The sequence below is a fragment of the Silurus meridionalis genome, chromosome 18 (genome assembly GCF_014805685.1).
Source record: "Silurus meridionalis isolate SWU-2019-XX chromosome 18, ASM1480568v1, whole genome shotgun sequence".
In the NCBI taxonomy this organism is placed as follows: Eukaryota; Metazoa; Chordata; class Actinopteri; order Siluriformes; family Siluridae; genus Silurus; species Silurus meridionalis.
In genome coordinates, this window is record NC_060901.1 from 11,968,453 (window position 1) to 11,984,663 (window position 16,211).

Sequence of the window (16,211 nt, forward strand, 5' to 3'; positions counted from 1 at the left end):
TATTATTATTATTACACTGGTGCTCGGTGTGTGTGTGTGTGTGTGTGTGTGTGTGTGTGTGTATACAGGAGACAGTCACACTGATGCTCGTTGTGTGTGTGTGTGTTTGTGTATACCCGAGATTCGGCGTCGCGCGCAGTCCGCTTTCTATTCGTGTGTATTTCTCAATTGGCTGAACGAGAACGCTGTATTTATAAACGCCATTTTATTGGTGGAGGCACCGTGAGATGCAAATAAGCCTCACCACGCACCATCCAGACATTGTTATCATTGAGCGTCGAACTAGTTCCGCCGCATGCGACATTTAAAATAAAATAAAATGCAAATATTTCGTGTTTAGCTCGACATATATTTCGCGTGTTACATTTGTCCTCCCAAAATAACGAGTAATAATCGACTATTTAGTCAGGGGTAAAGAAGGATTCCCGGGAGGCGGAGGGATATTGCTCCGCACACGCGTCAAAATATTGCCGTTATAGGAGTAGGATTAGTGCGCGCCACGGCTCAGACGCAGCGCAGACCGGTTCCAGTGTGGGAAAAAAAGAGAGACGTCCAAATCCGAACGGTTCATTTGCGTACATGTAACGCCAACTCGTCTCTTCTTGGTGTTCATCAGGGTGGACGAGTGTCGCCGAGGATTCTCTTTATTTTTCAAGCCAGCCAAGGATTGTATTTATCTAAGCGCCGAATGGACTTTTTCGACCGCTTTTTCTCGGAGCCGCAGCGCTGCATCGGGATCTAACGGACCTGTGTGTCGGTTCACCTTCGCCTCATCTCTGTGTGCGCGCGCCCGCGCGTGTGCCTTGGGTTAGCATCGCAGCTCGGAGAGCATTTTCTCCACCCAAATTGGACGGGAAAAAAATCGAATAATAGAGGATTCCTTTATTTTACAACTATAACCTCATGCGCTGAAAATATGCTGCTGTCAAAGTTTGGCTCGTTTTCGCACATCTGCAGCCCAAACAGCGTGGACCATTTACCGGTGAAAATTCAGCTTCAGCCAGGTGAGTTAGCCGGCTTGCTAACCGAGTGAAAAAATGTGGGTTATTTTCCTCCCCATTCTAGTTCACCACAACCTAGCTAGTAGTACCGTTTGGGTTTTATATATCTGTGTGTCTCAGGAGATAGTAATTAGTTTAATTTGCTAAGCGGTGTGGATCCACAGCTCAGCGGTCACGACGTTCATTCGGTCTTTTTCTGTGTCTCTCCTGTGGTGAAAAAATGACCGATGTACCTGAATGTTCCTTCTTCTTGTTTTAATCTGTAGTAAAAGTGGAGCCTGAGCCTTTTGAGAAGGTCTATCAGGTGGGTTCCGTGTTGGGAAGCGGGGGATTCGGGACGGTTTACGCCGCAAGCCGGATTTCTGACGGTTTACCGGTGAGTAAAGCGCACACACACAAACGCGCGAGTGCGCGCTCTTACGCACGCGCGGCGGCGCCTTTGATCTCCTTTTAAAAATCTCGTGCACTTTTTTTATTCGTCCTCTCGTTTTGTTTTATTGCAGGTCGCAGTCAAACACATCGCGAAGGAGCGTGTGACCGAATGGGGGACCATTGTAAGTAGTGTTTTGAATGCCATATACAAGTGTCCTTGTTCCAGCAGGGATTTTCTTAATAACAAACGGATTCTTCTTTTAGAATGGTGTGATGGTGCCTCTGGAGATCGTGCTGCTGAAAAAAGTAGGTTCCAACTTTCGTGGAGTCATAAAGCTGATGGACTGGTACGAGAGGCCAGACGGCTGGCTGATCGTTATGGAGAGACCGGAGATGGTCAAAGACTTGTTTGACTTCATCACGGAGAAGGGCGCCCTGGACGAGGGCACAGCACGAGGCTTTTTTCGTCAAGTACTGGAGGCAGTTCGGCACTGCTACAGCTGCTGCGTGGTGCACAGAGACATCAAAGACGAGAACCTGCTGGTGGACCTGCGCACTGGAGAACTCAAGCTGATCGACTTTGGCTCGGGGGCGATTCTCAAGGACACGGTGTACACCGATTTTGACGGTATGCACTGACATGTGTTTGCTTGCAGTGTTTAGATTTTTTTTCCAAAAACGACTGTTGTGGTAGATCTACAGGGGGATTTCTCATGTTGTTTTGTTTTTAAGTGTGGGTTTTTTCCCATGCCTTGTTTACGCATACAGATCAGGGTTTCTTCTGCAGTACTCTTATTATATTTGCTTATGTTTTCTGTTGCTATGACATGGTTTGGCATGTATATAGTCTTCTCGCTTAGTAAACATGAAATCAAATACTTAAATTAAGATTGTCAACATTTCAAAGCTTTAGATAAAGCGTTTTTGCTTCATCCCTGGGTGTAAACAGATCGGCTGCCACGTAACAGATGTGTGTTGTGAAACCTGAGAGCACAGGTCCCGTGACAGCTCACGTTGCTATTTCGGTCTCGTTTTGTCTCCAAGACACTCCTGCCCTTTGGGGGAGGGTGTGACTGTTGGCTTTTCGGAGCACCAGACATCTGAGTTATGAGTGATTTGGCCTTCATACTCTTCCCTCCAGCACTGTTGTATCTTTTTTCCCCCCTTTTTTATTTTTATATTTTCTATTTTTTCTAAGGGCCTTTTAGAATCTAGATTGATCTCTGAGTCACCAGCAGGGCTGACATTCTGGTTGAGGGAGGGAGAAAAGTGTCCATAGCCACTAATGTTTCTGTTTGTGTTCTGTCCTTATAGCTAACATATTATTTTTCTCTCAATGTGTGTCACAGGTACAAGAGTGTACAGTCCCCCAGAATGGATACGTTTCCATAGATACCATGGCCGCTCAGCCACTGTCTGGTCACTAGGGGTGCTGTTGTATGACATGGTGTGTGGAGACATTCCCTTTGAACAGGACGAGGAGATCCTCAGAGGAAAACTCTATTTCAGACGGAGAATCTCTGCAGGTTTGTACAGTGTTTCTTTTTTATTTTTAAATTATCTATTTTTTTTAAAAGCTATACATTGCATGCTGAAATGATGGTAGTTCAAATATATTTTGTGCACTGTACTTCCTATTTCCTTAAATATATTGTGCATGCTCAGCTTTCCTTGGGCTGCAGTACATCAGTTGAGTGCCCTGGATATTAATTTGGCTTTCATGGCTTGATAGAATAACGCACTGTGTAGTAAATTGGGTGTGGTAGTGGTCATTGTGTTCAGAGCTGCTTGGAGCAGGATGCTAATCTATGGCTTGCTGTGTGTTCCTACAGAGTGCCAGCAGTTGATTAAGTGGTGTTTGTCCCTGAGGCCATCAGACAGGCCAACTCTGGAGCAGATCTTTGAGCATCCATGGATGCGTCATGCTGAAGCATCCAAGACGGAGGAGGGTGACATCCGGCTACGTACCATCAGTACAGACACTTCCAGCATGAGCTCCAGCAAGGAGAGCCTCTAAAAGAAATAACATTTTGCTCCAAGCGAGAGCACGAACTCTACTGACTCTTAATCTCTATCCCTGCCTTCATCAGGCTTGAAGATTCTTTTTTTTTTTTTTTTTTTTTTTTTTTTTAGGAATCATAATTTATTACAGTTTGCTCTTCCTTTCAATCTTTTTATTTTATTATTATTATTATTTTTATTTTTTTTACAATTCATAAAATGTGTTTCCTAATGGGGAACATTAGCTGTTTGGGTGGACTTACCAGCACTAATTATTATTATTATTATTTTATTGTTACAAGGCTGGTTTATGCATCTGGCAAGCCTCCTACACAGATGTGGCTGCTCTCATAGAGCTTGGACAACTTTTTATTTAAATGTTTTAATTTTTGATTTGGAGTGCCTTTTTGAAAGCTGCTGTTTTGGGGCTTTCATTGTTGCTTTTGTTGTTTTGTTTGAAAGTTTCCCTTGAGCTGGTTTGGAGGTATCATAGAGTTTGGTGATGATCTATTCCACATAAACCTCAATCCAGTTCAACGGTCTCACAGTGGGGAGGGGTCGACCGATAAAATACTTGAAACGCACACACTCACTGCGTCTCTTTCTAACGCTGCTCAGTCACATTTTAGCCTATATAGGTTGTCTAGAAAAAAAACTTCTTTTTTTCCTTACTCTGAATGTGTATAGAGATTTGGTATAACCGCTGTACCTTCTGAGGGTCTGAACTGGTCCTCTTCTCAGCTTACTCTTCTGCTCTTCATCCCACTGCTGAAACTACATTTGTCTGTCTCCTGGGTTTTGGGGGGCCTTGGTGTGAAAATGCACAATCAATGCAATATTCATAAATCTTTTTTTTTCCTTTTTTTTTATAAATTTTAATTAAAGATTAACTTGTACAGTTTTTTTTTTGTACAGTTTTCTTTTTTGCATTTAATTTATTTGTAACATTTAGACATTCCACACTCTGTGGCTATTTATTTTTTTATTTATTGTCATGCTTAAATCCCAAATTTTGCATATCTTTATATGGCCTTTTGTTTGCATTCCTGTTGTCTTTTTTTACATTTGGACAAGAGATGGTGGATGCACTGAAAGTGTTGTCAATGTAAAAAGGAATAAAAACAAGGTTTACTTCAATTTGAAAGAGCGATGAATGTTATTTAACTTCTCTCGGCTATTGTCATTTGAAATCAAAAATCCATTACTGTTGTTTTTGGCTCTGTGTAATCTCCCTATAACAGATGGAAGTGTTTTGCAGAATTGCGATAGATGGGGTATACGTATCACAGGCTACACAGCCTCGTGTTAGGCATTCTCTCTAAAGAATAAGTTGTATGAAACCCAATGGAAAAGCTATTTTTATACAAGAACATTTCAATTAAACTTTCATTTATACAGAATATTTGTGTTTTCTTCGTTTTTGATCTTGATCACAAAGAATATATATTTGTTATTGAAGAAAAAATATATGTAACCGGTATGATGAAGCTTTCTGGAACAAGATGTGTAGCAGTTGTAAAAGGGGTCTCAGCTGTGATTTCTAACAATCAGTCGGTTTTCTGCTGTCCAGATTCACATCAGGCCACATCACAGCATTTCATCATTCATTATTTTCTTAAATCAACATGTTTTTATATCTAAACCCGAATTTAAATTCCCCTAGATTTTTATCTTTTTGCTTAACACAAGTAGCTAAATTATTAGTATTCTTGGTAAAAACATGAGTCACAGTTTTCCACTGTCCGCACCTCTGATGAGTGTGTGCTGCCCTCTCTGGTAAGCAAACTACATGAACTGTGGGATGTGCCTGTAGCTCATCAATCATGTATTTTATTATCCTCCTGGGCCTTTGCCATTTAGAAATGACAATGAAAAGGCACTTAAAACAACAACCAAAAGCATACAAATTAACATTTTAACAGCTGTGCCCAGAGACCTTTTTGCAGGAGTTTGCTATAAACCCAAGAAATGAAGAAATGTTTGGCTCAAAGACAGTAGAAAAGACACAATTCATTTACACAAAGCAGAGGAACTTAAAATAAGATGCATAATGTATGTATATATATATATATATATATATATATATATATATATATATATATATATATATATATAGGTTATAGTGGGAATGACAATCGAGATGATGGCTATTAGTTTGGTTATTAGCTAATTCAAGACTGGACACTTAAAACAAATGGGCTTAATGAAAGCCCATAAATACTGTCAGAGTAAATTATTATATAATGTTGATGTAGGTAGATTAGCAATGGAAAGCTTTATAGTACAATACAATGAAGTGATGGAAATTAAATAGATGTCTGTCACAGAATGTCAATAAAAGCATTTCACTTCACATTATACAGTGTGCATCAGCACAGCATGTGTCCTAGATTTTGAATGTTTTGATTACTATGATGTCTATTGATTTATTGATGTAAAAGACAATTGAAATTAATTGAGCCTACACTCATGAGTCAAATATTAAAAATAAACTGATTGATAAAAGAAATGATTTTAAGATGTTATAAACATTGTTTAATCTCATAAATGACTTTTAAAAGCTAACCAAAGGGATTTGCCTGTAACTGTGATATTCTCTAATTTATCATATTCCTCAAATACTATATTCTTAAAATACTATAAATTTTCTGGTTACATATCGATCAACATATTCAGCAGATTCAGTGGTATGGTAAAACATTTCATCATTTCCTCAATTGAAATCCTGTTGTATTTTATGGAAGCCTGAGGTTTACAACCCTTAATACACAACCTGCCCAGTTACAATAAATAAGCTTGAGAACCATGTAAACCAAGTGCAAATCCTTTCCACAAAACAATATAACAAATTGAAACTAATTATAAATACATTCACAAACCTAATTATCTTTAAAAAAGCATATTTTAACATCCAGCATTTAATGTTTTAATGTTTTAATATATTTTATTTTATCACCACAAGGCACTATCATGGTAATGACATCTGTTTCCAAATTGCATCCTGGGTAAAATGTTCTGCCTTAAAAGCCCCCTTAGGCTTTTCACATGTAAATGGCTGTTATCTTAATCAGGCCTTCTGTTAAGGTAGAACATGATCTTTGCATGTGGCTTCCAATTTAAACTGAGAGAGCATATGCCTCTCTGTTTCTCTTGCTGAGCTTCAATCTTATCAGAAAGGTGTTTTCAATCAGACCTTCTTAATTGGAAGCAAACCAGAAGGAATATAGCATGCCATTAAATCTGTCAAATGTTTCATGAGATCCACTTTGACCCTAAACCGTTTTATTAATTTTTATTAAGAATGATTAGAAATAGCTAATGAACCGTAAACATAAAATAACAATCTCTAAACGCACTTGGAGGCCGCAATGAAAAACAAGAAAGAAAATGCTTAGCAATTAAGGGACATCAGTGATTTTCTGTCTTGTCTCCAAGTGTGAATGTTAAATGAGTGACAGCTTGAGTGCTGGCGTGGCTTCAGTGATAACTGCATGCAGATCAAGGCCTGAGCTGGCACAGTTGGCGCTCTATGCCACTCGGTGCTAACATTGCACTGACAACCTGACAGACAAGGAGGAGGGTGCCAGATGAGCATGTGGACCTTCAGAGTGCACAGACTGAGAGGTGGGTGGCACACGGGCAGACAGAGACTCCATCAGTGTGAAACAAGGACGGTAGAAAAATAGCGAGAATTAGAGGGAGAATTGAGAATAAGAGAAGAGAATCTGTAGTCAATGCTGGCTACTTTGTTTAATGAATAGCCTCATTAATAGCCTATGTTCCCACTCTGTAACTAATGACTAGTAGATATAGTTAATATTCAGCACTGGCATTACTTCATGGTAAACAGAGTGAGCTAGAAGATTACTCATCGCTCTTCATGTTATTGTAGCAATGCAGGAACAAATTAATAGGATTAATCAACCATTTATTTTTATTTTTTGAATTTTTTCCTTGCCTACCAGTTCCCACCAACAAGCCAGTTCTCCCCTGTTACACACTAGCCAAAGCTACTGCAGGCATCCTCCGAGAACTATCTGTTGCTCATGCTGTGACACAGTGTAAGACACTTGGAGGAAAGTGCTATCTGCTCTATTTCACATACATGACCTCATACTTGGTCACGGATGGCTTACTATGATTGACAGGGAAAAGAGTGCCATACACCAATCCATCTACCCAATGAGTACCTTTAAATTTGCTTCATTGGATCCTGCCCATGATAAATGTGGCATTGTTTTGATTCAAACTCCTGACCCCAAATGATCAAATGACAAACTAAGAGTGATCCATAAAGATTTCAACTTTAATAAAGGCAAAGCAGGTAACAAGATTTGCTCTTATAATTCCCTCCACTCTTCTGAGAAGATGTTCCACTAGATGTTGGTGTGTTTTTTGTAGATATTTGTGTACATCAGCCACAAGGGTGTTAGTAAAGTAAGGCACTGATGTAGGATGAGGAGGCCTGGGGTGCAGTCAGTGTCCTAATTTTTTCAAAGACCTGAGATTACAGCTCTATAGCAGGCCACTCAAGATCTTCCTCTCCAGACCATGTAAACTATATCTTCATGAAGCTCGCTTTGTGCACAGGGGCATTGCCATGCTGAAACATGTTTGGGTTTCCAAGTTCTCTTTTAGGAACTCGAGCTGCATCTCCATGCTTTGGGAACGCTTCTGCATAGTTCATGATTTGAATCACGTGTGTAATCTGGCCAACAGAAAGATGCGACGTCACCGGCGGGGTGCAGGCATAAACCTCCGGCTGTGTGTTCCTCCTTGCCTTGTTTAATTCTGGGGGATACACACAGCCAGTGTGCCATTTGCTTGGGAGAGGAGCATGCTTAGTCGACTCTCAAGGGAGTCGACTGCTTGCATTGTAGCCGCATGGCTATGCGCACTCTCCGCTCGTGGAGAGCACTCTTCGAGGAGAGTGCCGAGGCAAAGCGTCGCCGGATGTTGTGGGGTTTGCAAGTGGACCTGTCAGCCTTAGTAGCCACAGAAAGGCATCTGTGGCTCACCCTGTCGGATATTCCCGATAGGGACAGGGCTTTTTTGCTAAACGCTCCGATGGCCACTTCTGGCACCGTAAGTTCCAGGAGGTGGTATCTTCCTCATCGCTCCCAAGGGGCCACTCGGCGGGCACAGCCCCAGCCCGGCGGTGCCGGGCACCGCGAAGCCCAAAAACAAAGCGTTGCCACCTGGAACCCCCTGGAGGGTCCCAAGGGCCATCAGCGACGCTCTAGGCCCAAGCCTAAGGAGCCAGCGGACCTAAGGGTCCTGCTTTCCTTCTGGCTATATCCTCCCTGAAAAGGGGGTGGGACCTTCAGGCTTTTTTCGTGGCCCCGTCTCTCCTGGAGTTTACCCCTGGCATGGCCAGTGCCTTTCTTTACCTCAAACCAGTGTATGCTCCTAAGGTGCCCACGGCTCCCTTACGACCTGTCGTGCTGCAGGCATTCCACCCTCCTCCTTTTCAAGCCCCTGACCAGGAGAAACAAAAGCCGACTGTGTCCAGTGCAAGCACTGGTAGGCAAGGACTGGTCAGTGTGGCATGCTTGGAATCTCGTTCCCAAACTGTTGCAACGCAGCTTTAGTTCCTGAAAGGGAACATCTCTAGGTTACATATGTGCATCTCCGAGCCACACTCCCTGCATTCCTGCCACGCTTCCCTTCTCATTTGCAGGAGTTAGCGTCGGCTCCACTGCATGCGCATTTTGTAGCTTCCTGGTTGCGTCTTGCCGTTGGCGGATTACACACGTGATTTAGGCCGTGATCAATGTGCAAGTGTTCCCAAAGCATTGCGACACAGCATCTCGTTCCCTCAGGGAACTAAGGTTACATACGAAACCTAGAGACATTCAAGTGGATGCAGAGATTTATCATACTGGATCCGAAAACATGCTATACAACTGCGTACTTCCAGCATTGTGGTAACAGTTTTTTTAGAAGAACCGAAGAGTCAGTACTTTTGTCCATATAGTGAATATGTCATAAGTAATTTAATTTTTGCAACATTAAAAAAATACAAAGCATTGATTTGAATGTACACTCAAAATTCACATATTTCACATATTCCATCAGCTTGAAGAGACCTAAAAGCCACCAAGAAAATGTCTTACCTAAAATTACAGAGAGTAAAAAACATCTTGGTCTTCCAAAATTCATACAAAGCATGTGTGTCTGTGACATGAAATATATAAAATATTCCTCGTAGGGGCATAATGTATAATTGGAACAGTACAAATCATACAACCACTTGCTACTGTTCTACTGTTACTTGATTTTTCCAGCCCTGATCATAAACAATATGTAACTAACAGCCATCAATCTGGTAAATGGTGAAAATGGAAAGTGTCATGGAAAGCCAGGAAACAGTGATTAGTACATTGTTATTCCCTGCTGTTTTTGCAAGTCGGTGTACTCTGACTTCATGTTCCTTCTTGCCGTGGCTTTAGTTCCTTGCATCGGCTTCATCATCATTTCCACAGCCAGCTCACCTGGCTTCTGAGTGAAGGTGAGTGAAGGAGCTCATTGTTCTTACCCACAGAAGCAGACAGAATGCAGTGTGTGTGTGTGTGTGTGTGTGTGTGTGTGTGTGTGTGTGTGTGTGTGTGTGTGTGTGTGTGTGTGTTGCTTCAAACATAAAAAGGCAATGAATGGATGTGAAAGGGAGAGTGACGAGTTCGGTCGCAAAGGTCTGATCATGCACCGAAAAGTTTGCTCACTCCTGTTGCCAGGCGCTCCATCAAAACACAACAAACAGTGAGTAAAGAGTCAAGAGAAACACTAATAAGATTGTGGTGCCCAATGACACAAACACTAGTATGTGCATCATGTCAGCCCATCTGGTGGATATGGATAGTTATATGCATTTTATCAAGCTTCAGTTTTCTCCTGTGTGGACATTAGGGTTGTTATTCTATCATATATCAATATTTTGACTCTTTTTTTGGAAAGTCCCTGTGATTTCAGTCTGAAAATATGTACTCTAAAAAGGAGGTTATAGACAGTTAACATTCTGTGGGGTTATTTATCAAATTTATCAAATGGTAAGATGAGCAAAAGATACAGTTTATAAATTTCACTCATTAAAATCTCATTAGTTTAATTCAGTATTATTAGTAGAATGCTTTCAACAATAGCTATAGAGGAGAGTCCTGGGGTGAGCAAAGGACACTCTTTAGTGTCCAAGTCTCCAGGGATTATTCTCTGTTCAAGATTAGCTACTCGCTCTGATTAGGTCATGAGTGAGCGTCGTTGTAAAAGTATCCTAGGATGACTCCAGGATTTTCTGTCACACGCCTTAGAAAAGATGCAGCGCATGTATGGTTATGGAACACTCTAATTTTAATGTAAAAAATAAAATAAACGGTGCACCTGCATATTGCATCTCCTGTGTTTTCTTTGAAGCAGTGTAGCACTGCAGGAATCAATCATGAGATAGCGTAGCACATTGTGGGCTCATTATTGTAAATCAAGATGAATGTTCTGTGCCTTGAACATATTCTGCATAAACAACAGGATGGAGGAAAAGCAATGACTAGTCCTTCTTCTGATATAATAACAGGGTCAAATGCAAGGCTGTAATCACAGAGTGAAGGAAGAGAGATGTTTATTGTGCAAAATGGAAGGAATGTTTTTTCTTGCACCCCTGGCAAAGACAGTCATGATATAACAAATGAATATTGCAAAAGGTTTGATCTTTGGCTTGCTAATGCATTATATATATGCAATCAGTTAATGTTCTTGCACATATAGAGTATAGAAATGACACGTGCCTAAACACGCTTGACTGAATATGCATACATTTTAGCTCTTTTTTTAATTCAATGAAAAAAAAAAATAATAATAATATATATATATATATATATATATATATATATATATATATATATATATATATATATATATATATATTAGAAAAAGCTGTCATTGTCATTGTATCATTTTATTATTCTTTTTATTCACTTTCTGTTTCAGAGTGGAATTTTAACGTTAACATGACAAACCAGGCCGAACTGCCAATTTCAGTTGAAATCAAAATCATTAAATCATTAATCCACATATACAGCCTAAAGATCAATGACATTAATGAACAACTCAAGAACTATTAGGATGTATTTGGCTCATAATTAATATAACCAGTCTACTATAATGACTTAGGAATGCAATTTGCATGAATAATTCTGCATTTAAGGACTCATCACTGAATAGCACACCTCAACAATGTTGAAAGTGTAATGAATAGACATTCTGTGCCACCCAGATGAGGATGGCTTCCCTTTCAGTCTGCTTCCTCTCAAGGTTTCTTCCTCATCACATCTTTTTAGGCACTAACATATAAATTCTTATTTTCTAACCTGTTTATCTCTGAAAAAGTTGCTTTGAGTCAATGTCTATTGTTAAAAGAATTGAATTAAATCAATCAGACATATTTAATGAGGGAAGAGTTTCTACTTCACGTGTTCATTTCTTATCAAATATAAGAAAATACTTAGACTACAAAACTATATAACCATTATCTTGTGTTCAACTGTGTATAACTGTTCAACCATTCCACTGCAATGTTTTTGTGCACAATGATACAAATCTTGTGTAGAAGTCAAAATGTTGGGCTGTGTTTAGGTTGTACATTTCCAGATGGTTCAGTGCTCCTTGCTGAAGGAAGCACCATCAACAAAAGAATCAATAGATAGCGAGCTTTACCCTTTTCTTTCAGCTCACCATGATGTTTCTTTTCTTGAGATCCATTCTTTTTTTTACATACCCACCCCCTTTTTCAAAATCTACTGTTGTTCTTCTCAATACAGCAAAAGAGAAAGACACCTCCATCTGGAGCCCCTTTAAAGATGCAGCATTTGCAAATCTCCTACTTGTCAATGTCCAAGCCAATTAGCATCCTATAAAGCTTAAGACAATCATTATTGGATACTGTTTTAACCAATGTGCTGGTTAGCTTTTTTCCATTATTATACAATTAGAGCCTGTAGTTTACATCATTTACACAAGTCAGTATTTACACAGGGAAAGTTACTTGTGTGGGTTATAAGGCTTAGGTATAACATCCAAATTTGCAGATCACCTGCATGTATTTCACACAAAGAAAATCAAACACAAAAAAACAGAAATCAATCCATTGTACAGGAATAGGTCCGATCGCAGCTCTAGTTCATTCAAAAAAACCTGCATCATGCTCTAATGGCTAAACAGATTTACTGCTGTATTGAAGAACCATAAACACTTCTGGGTACCATCAGATTGCTGATCATACAAACTGCCACATGTAATAATACTGAGGACAAATGTAACTGCTTGATGTGGACACAGATGGCAAAGCCAAAATGTTTACTCTTGATAAAGAGCATAAACAAAGCCAAAGTAAGTGAACAGTTTCTAGTTGACTGACTTGTAATTGGTGTGAAAAGATCATAGAAAAAGTTACAAGTGGGGTAACAAAAATATTCAACATATCGATTAGCATCTATGGTTGGGTGGGGGCATTACTTTACCTTGTTAATCACTTTAACCAATTATGTGAATCTATGAAGTCGTGCATGTTGAAAAGAGCAGTCGGTGCTTTCCTTTAAATTTCGACTGAAAACATTCATTTGAAATGATGAGGATTACATTTCTAGCATTCAACCAAACCAAATATTTGAGGTAAAAGATATCAATGAAGGTACTCAGTTATCACTGTTAATTAAAGTGTCTAATAATATAAGGCTAATACAAAATAATTTGTAGCCCACTTGTGGTTCAAAGGATGTCATTTGTCCTATCTTCCAATCGCACTAATATACCACCATTAGAGCATTGAAGAGGTGGTTTTGCTGACCTTAGCCAACCAATTTTTTAATGGAGGTCATTTAAACAATCTGAGCACACAGCCTCAATGCCTCAATCCATCAATCCATCTATATATCCATCTTTGCTATCACTACAATCATCATCACAGCTGTCTTAGTAGAATGAACACTTTTCAAAGGAAGTGGCAACATCTCCATAAAACCAAAGCAGGAAGTTTTGACCTTTAGCCTTACATTCTCTATTTATAGATCTGCATCTGCATACGTTCTACAACAAACATTCAGGGGTCATGCCCAGCTGGCCTTTAACACTTAAAGCACATCGACTGTTCAGATGTTAACACCCAGGGTTACTCACAGCATGTACTGTTGTTTTGTTCCATGTTGACACTCACCCTCAAGTGCATCTGAGCTAGAACTGATTGTCCCAGCTGCTAGTTTATGTTATCACCTAGCCTGAAGCTGGTGCTACACAAGACTGTTTTGGGTCAACACTTTTTACAATGCAGAATGAGAAAGAACAGATCCTGAGAAATACTTATTTAGGTGTCAAGTTTCTCTACAACAAAGCACTGCTTTAAACTAGTGCAGATCAGTTCCTAGAAGGCTTGAGGTATTGATATTAAAAAGAACGGTTGTTATTGGTTGTCATTTTAACCTACAAAGGTGAGTACTCTCCACCCCCTATCTGTTTACGGAATCTCTTTCCATAGATGACCCAGCTCATTACAGCGCTCTTGTCTGAGACCTGATCGGATTTCAACAGGAACAGTTTGTTCTCTGAAATGGGCCTGCTTATCCTCACTAACACATTTGCATTGTTCCAAATTTTCTAAGAGAATAAATGACACACAATACACAGGATAATATCACCTTATGACTCTTTGAATATGTCAGCAGCTCGTTCAGAATATTTTCAGTTCCGCTGCGGCACCATGGCGGCTCCTTTCATGTCTTTCAGGAGTTCTGTTTCTCCAGTCCAAATCTGCACAGCTCATCTGCTATTGTCAGGCGCAAAAAATCACAATATGCATCACATTCTCCCTCTTAAACAGCCCTAGAACATGTAATGTAAGAGTGTGCATGTGTTTAAGAGTTTAGTTACAGCAAAATAGGTCAAATGAAAGTGGTCATTACATAGAAAAAGGGGGCTGGAAATAAGAGGCAGAACCTGTCCTACTTTCCTTCTCTTGTATAAGTTTGTTTACAAAAATGAACCTGCACGAACCTGACGCAGACATTCGAACATTCAAGAAAACAACAGGATTCTATTATTCAGTTACTCACAAAGAACACAACCACTGAAAAATAATTACATATACACAAAAGTGTATATCATCTTATCTATGTTTCAGTGCTGATTATTACACTAAATTATGCCTGATTTAGACACCTGAAACTAAACCAAAACAACAGAACCTAACCCCATTAAAAACAAAGCCTACCAGATTGACTTGCGAAGTAATCTTTGTAATTTGTAAGTGATATTCAATGGCAAGTTTTATTTTGTAACAAAATTCATCATTTTAATTGTCTTTATTTTTTCTTCATCATCCTCAATGCTGTTAGAGTACCTGATAAAAGTGGAAATAGATTTTATTTCAGCAGAACTTTAGCTTTTATCCTTTATACAGTAGCTCTTTTATCTATCTATCTATCGATCTATATATCTTGTCCATGCAGGTCAGGGTTTATAGCTTTAAATTTCATATTAAAAGAGCTGTTGACACCATTATGCTATTCACATCTTATTCATCTTTTCACTTATTCATCTTTGACCTACCAGCAAAATAGTCAGCATCAACAGGTTGAGGATCTTGATGAATGAAAATGGACTGCCTTATGAGAATCAGAAAGCATAAAACTTACTAAATGAACACTGTACAATAAGTCAATGCAAGCAATCGGTATGTGTAGCTTTTTGTAAGCTCTTGTTGACCTGATGTATGTAAATTAAAATTTGATTTTACATTGAAACAAGTGTTGTGTAGTATTGTACCCTTTTTACTTCAAACTGCAGTTCAGTTGATTATAACAGCCACTGAGCTAATTGTGATGAAACTACCGTGCACCAGAATTGTGTTTTTTGTTATTACATCTCAAAATCTAAGCACTGGATTTCTAGTAATCTGGTGACTTTGAAGATTTTGGTTTATCATACTTCCTTGCTCATCGAGTTTGCACCGAGTTGTTTCCTCAGGATACGGCGTCAGCAGGAATGCGAGTACAGGACTTAATTTCTATTTATTAGTTCATTTTCCTGGCAAGGACTGCACAATAATGTACTTTTTCTATGCACAGAATGTTCCGGCTCTACAAAAACAAATTGAAATGGACAGTTTTTGGGAATGATGAAATGATAACAGAAAACTGAAGACACATCACATATTTTACGAGGAAACCACTGTTTCCTGGTGTTTAAACCTATCCGCTGGATTGACAACAACTTTCTAAAGTTCAGGTTGAAAGTGCAACAAAAATCTTTTTTTTTATTGAAATACTATTGCATGAATGTGTCTGGTGTGTGTTTTTCAACCAGTTTCAACAAGTACATCTGTAGTGCTTTAATAATCCCATGCACTGAGGCAAGACGAGAAAAACTATTTACTTATAGAGTACTTAAATTAAATCTAAATGCAGAACATATATTTCGATGTTTAATATTTACCTAAATATAACACAAAAAATCAACTGTATTCTAATGTAGTTTAAACACATACAGAAAAAAAATGTTTTTATGATGATCTTTGCCTTTCATTAGGGTTTGTGGTATAATTGTGCAATCAGGAAGATACTGGCTATTCTTAGTACCACATAGCCACAAATTTATTGGCTAGAAAAAAAAAAGTCCCATCTTTAAAAAATGCAGAATCTATAAAAACTAAAAAAAAAAACTAAAAAAAGAATAAGATCGAGATTAAGGTTTATTGCCTTAACATCTGCTCTAAGAATTTCACTCTGAATAGTAGATTTTTTATTCTTTTCATACTACTGGGAAATATGTCAGTTTTATTGTCTGTGGCAATCAAGCATA

General features: G+C 39.0%; 1 protein-coding gene across 1 annotated transcript; it reads left to right on the plus strand.

Moving 5' to 3' along the window:
• Positions 1 to 469: 469 nt before the first annotated feature.
• Positions 470 to 4,511, plus strand: LOC124401805 (serine/threonine-protein kinase pim-3). The gene is made up of 6 exons (XM_046874289.1): positions 470 to 1,004; positions 1,268 to 1,377; positions 1,505 to 1,555; positions 1,638 to 2,001; positions 2,723 to 2,899; positions 3,206 to 4,511. The coding sequence occupies exons 1-6, from the start codon at positions 917 to 919 to the stop codon at positions 3,388 to 3,390; spliced, it is 975 nt and encodes a 324-aa protein (XP_046730245.1). The 5' UTR covers positions 470 to 916; the 3' UTR covers positions 3,391 to 4,511.
• The last annotated feature ends 11,700 nt before the right edge of the window (positions 4,512 to 16,211 follow it).

Bases quoted from the DNA above. Each gene is read 5' to 3' on its own strand.
- LOC124401805 (XM_046874289.1), top strand. From the start codon at position 917: ATGCTGCTGTCAAAGTTTGGCTCGTTTTCGCACATCTGCAGCCCAAAC. The intron at 1,005-1,267 runs GTGAGTTAGCCG...TTTAATCTGTAG, and splicing joins GAAAATTCAGCTTCAGCCAG to TAAAAGTGGAGCCTGAGCCT. The intron at 1,378-1,504 runs GTGAGTAAAGCG...GTTTTATTGCAG, and splicing joins GGATTTCTGACGGTTTACCG to GTCGCAGTCAAACACATCGC.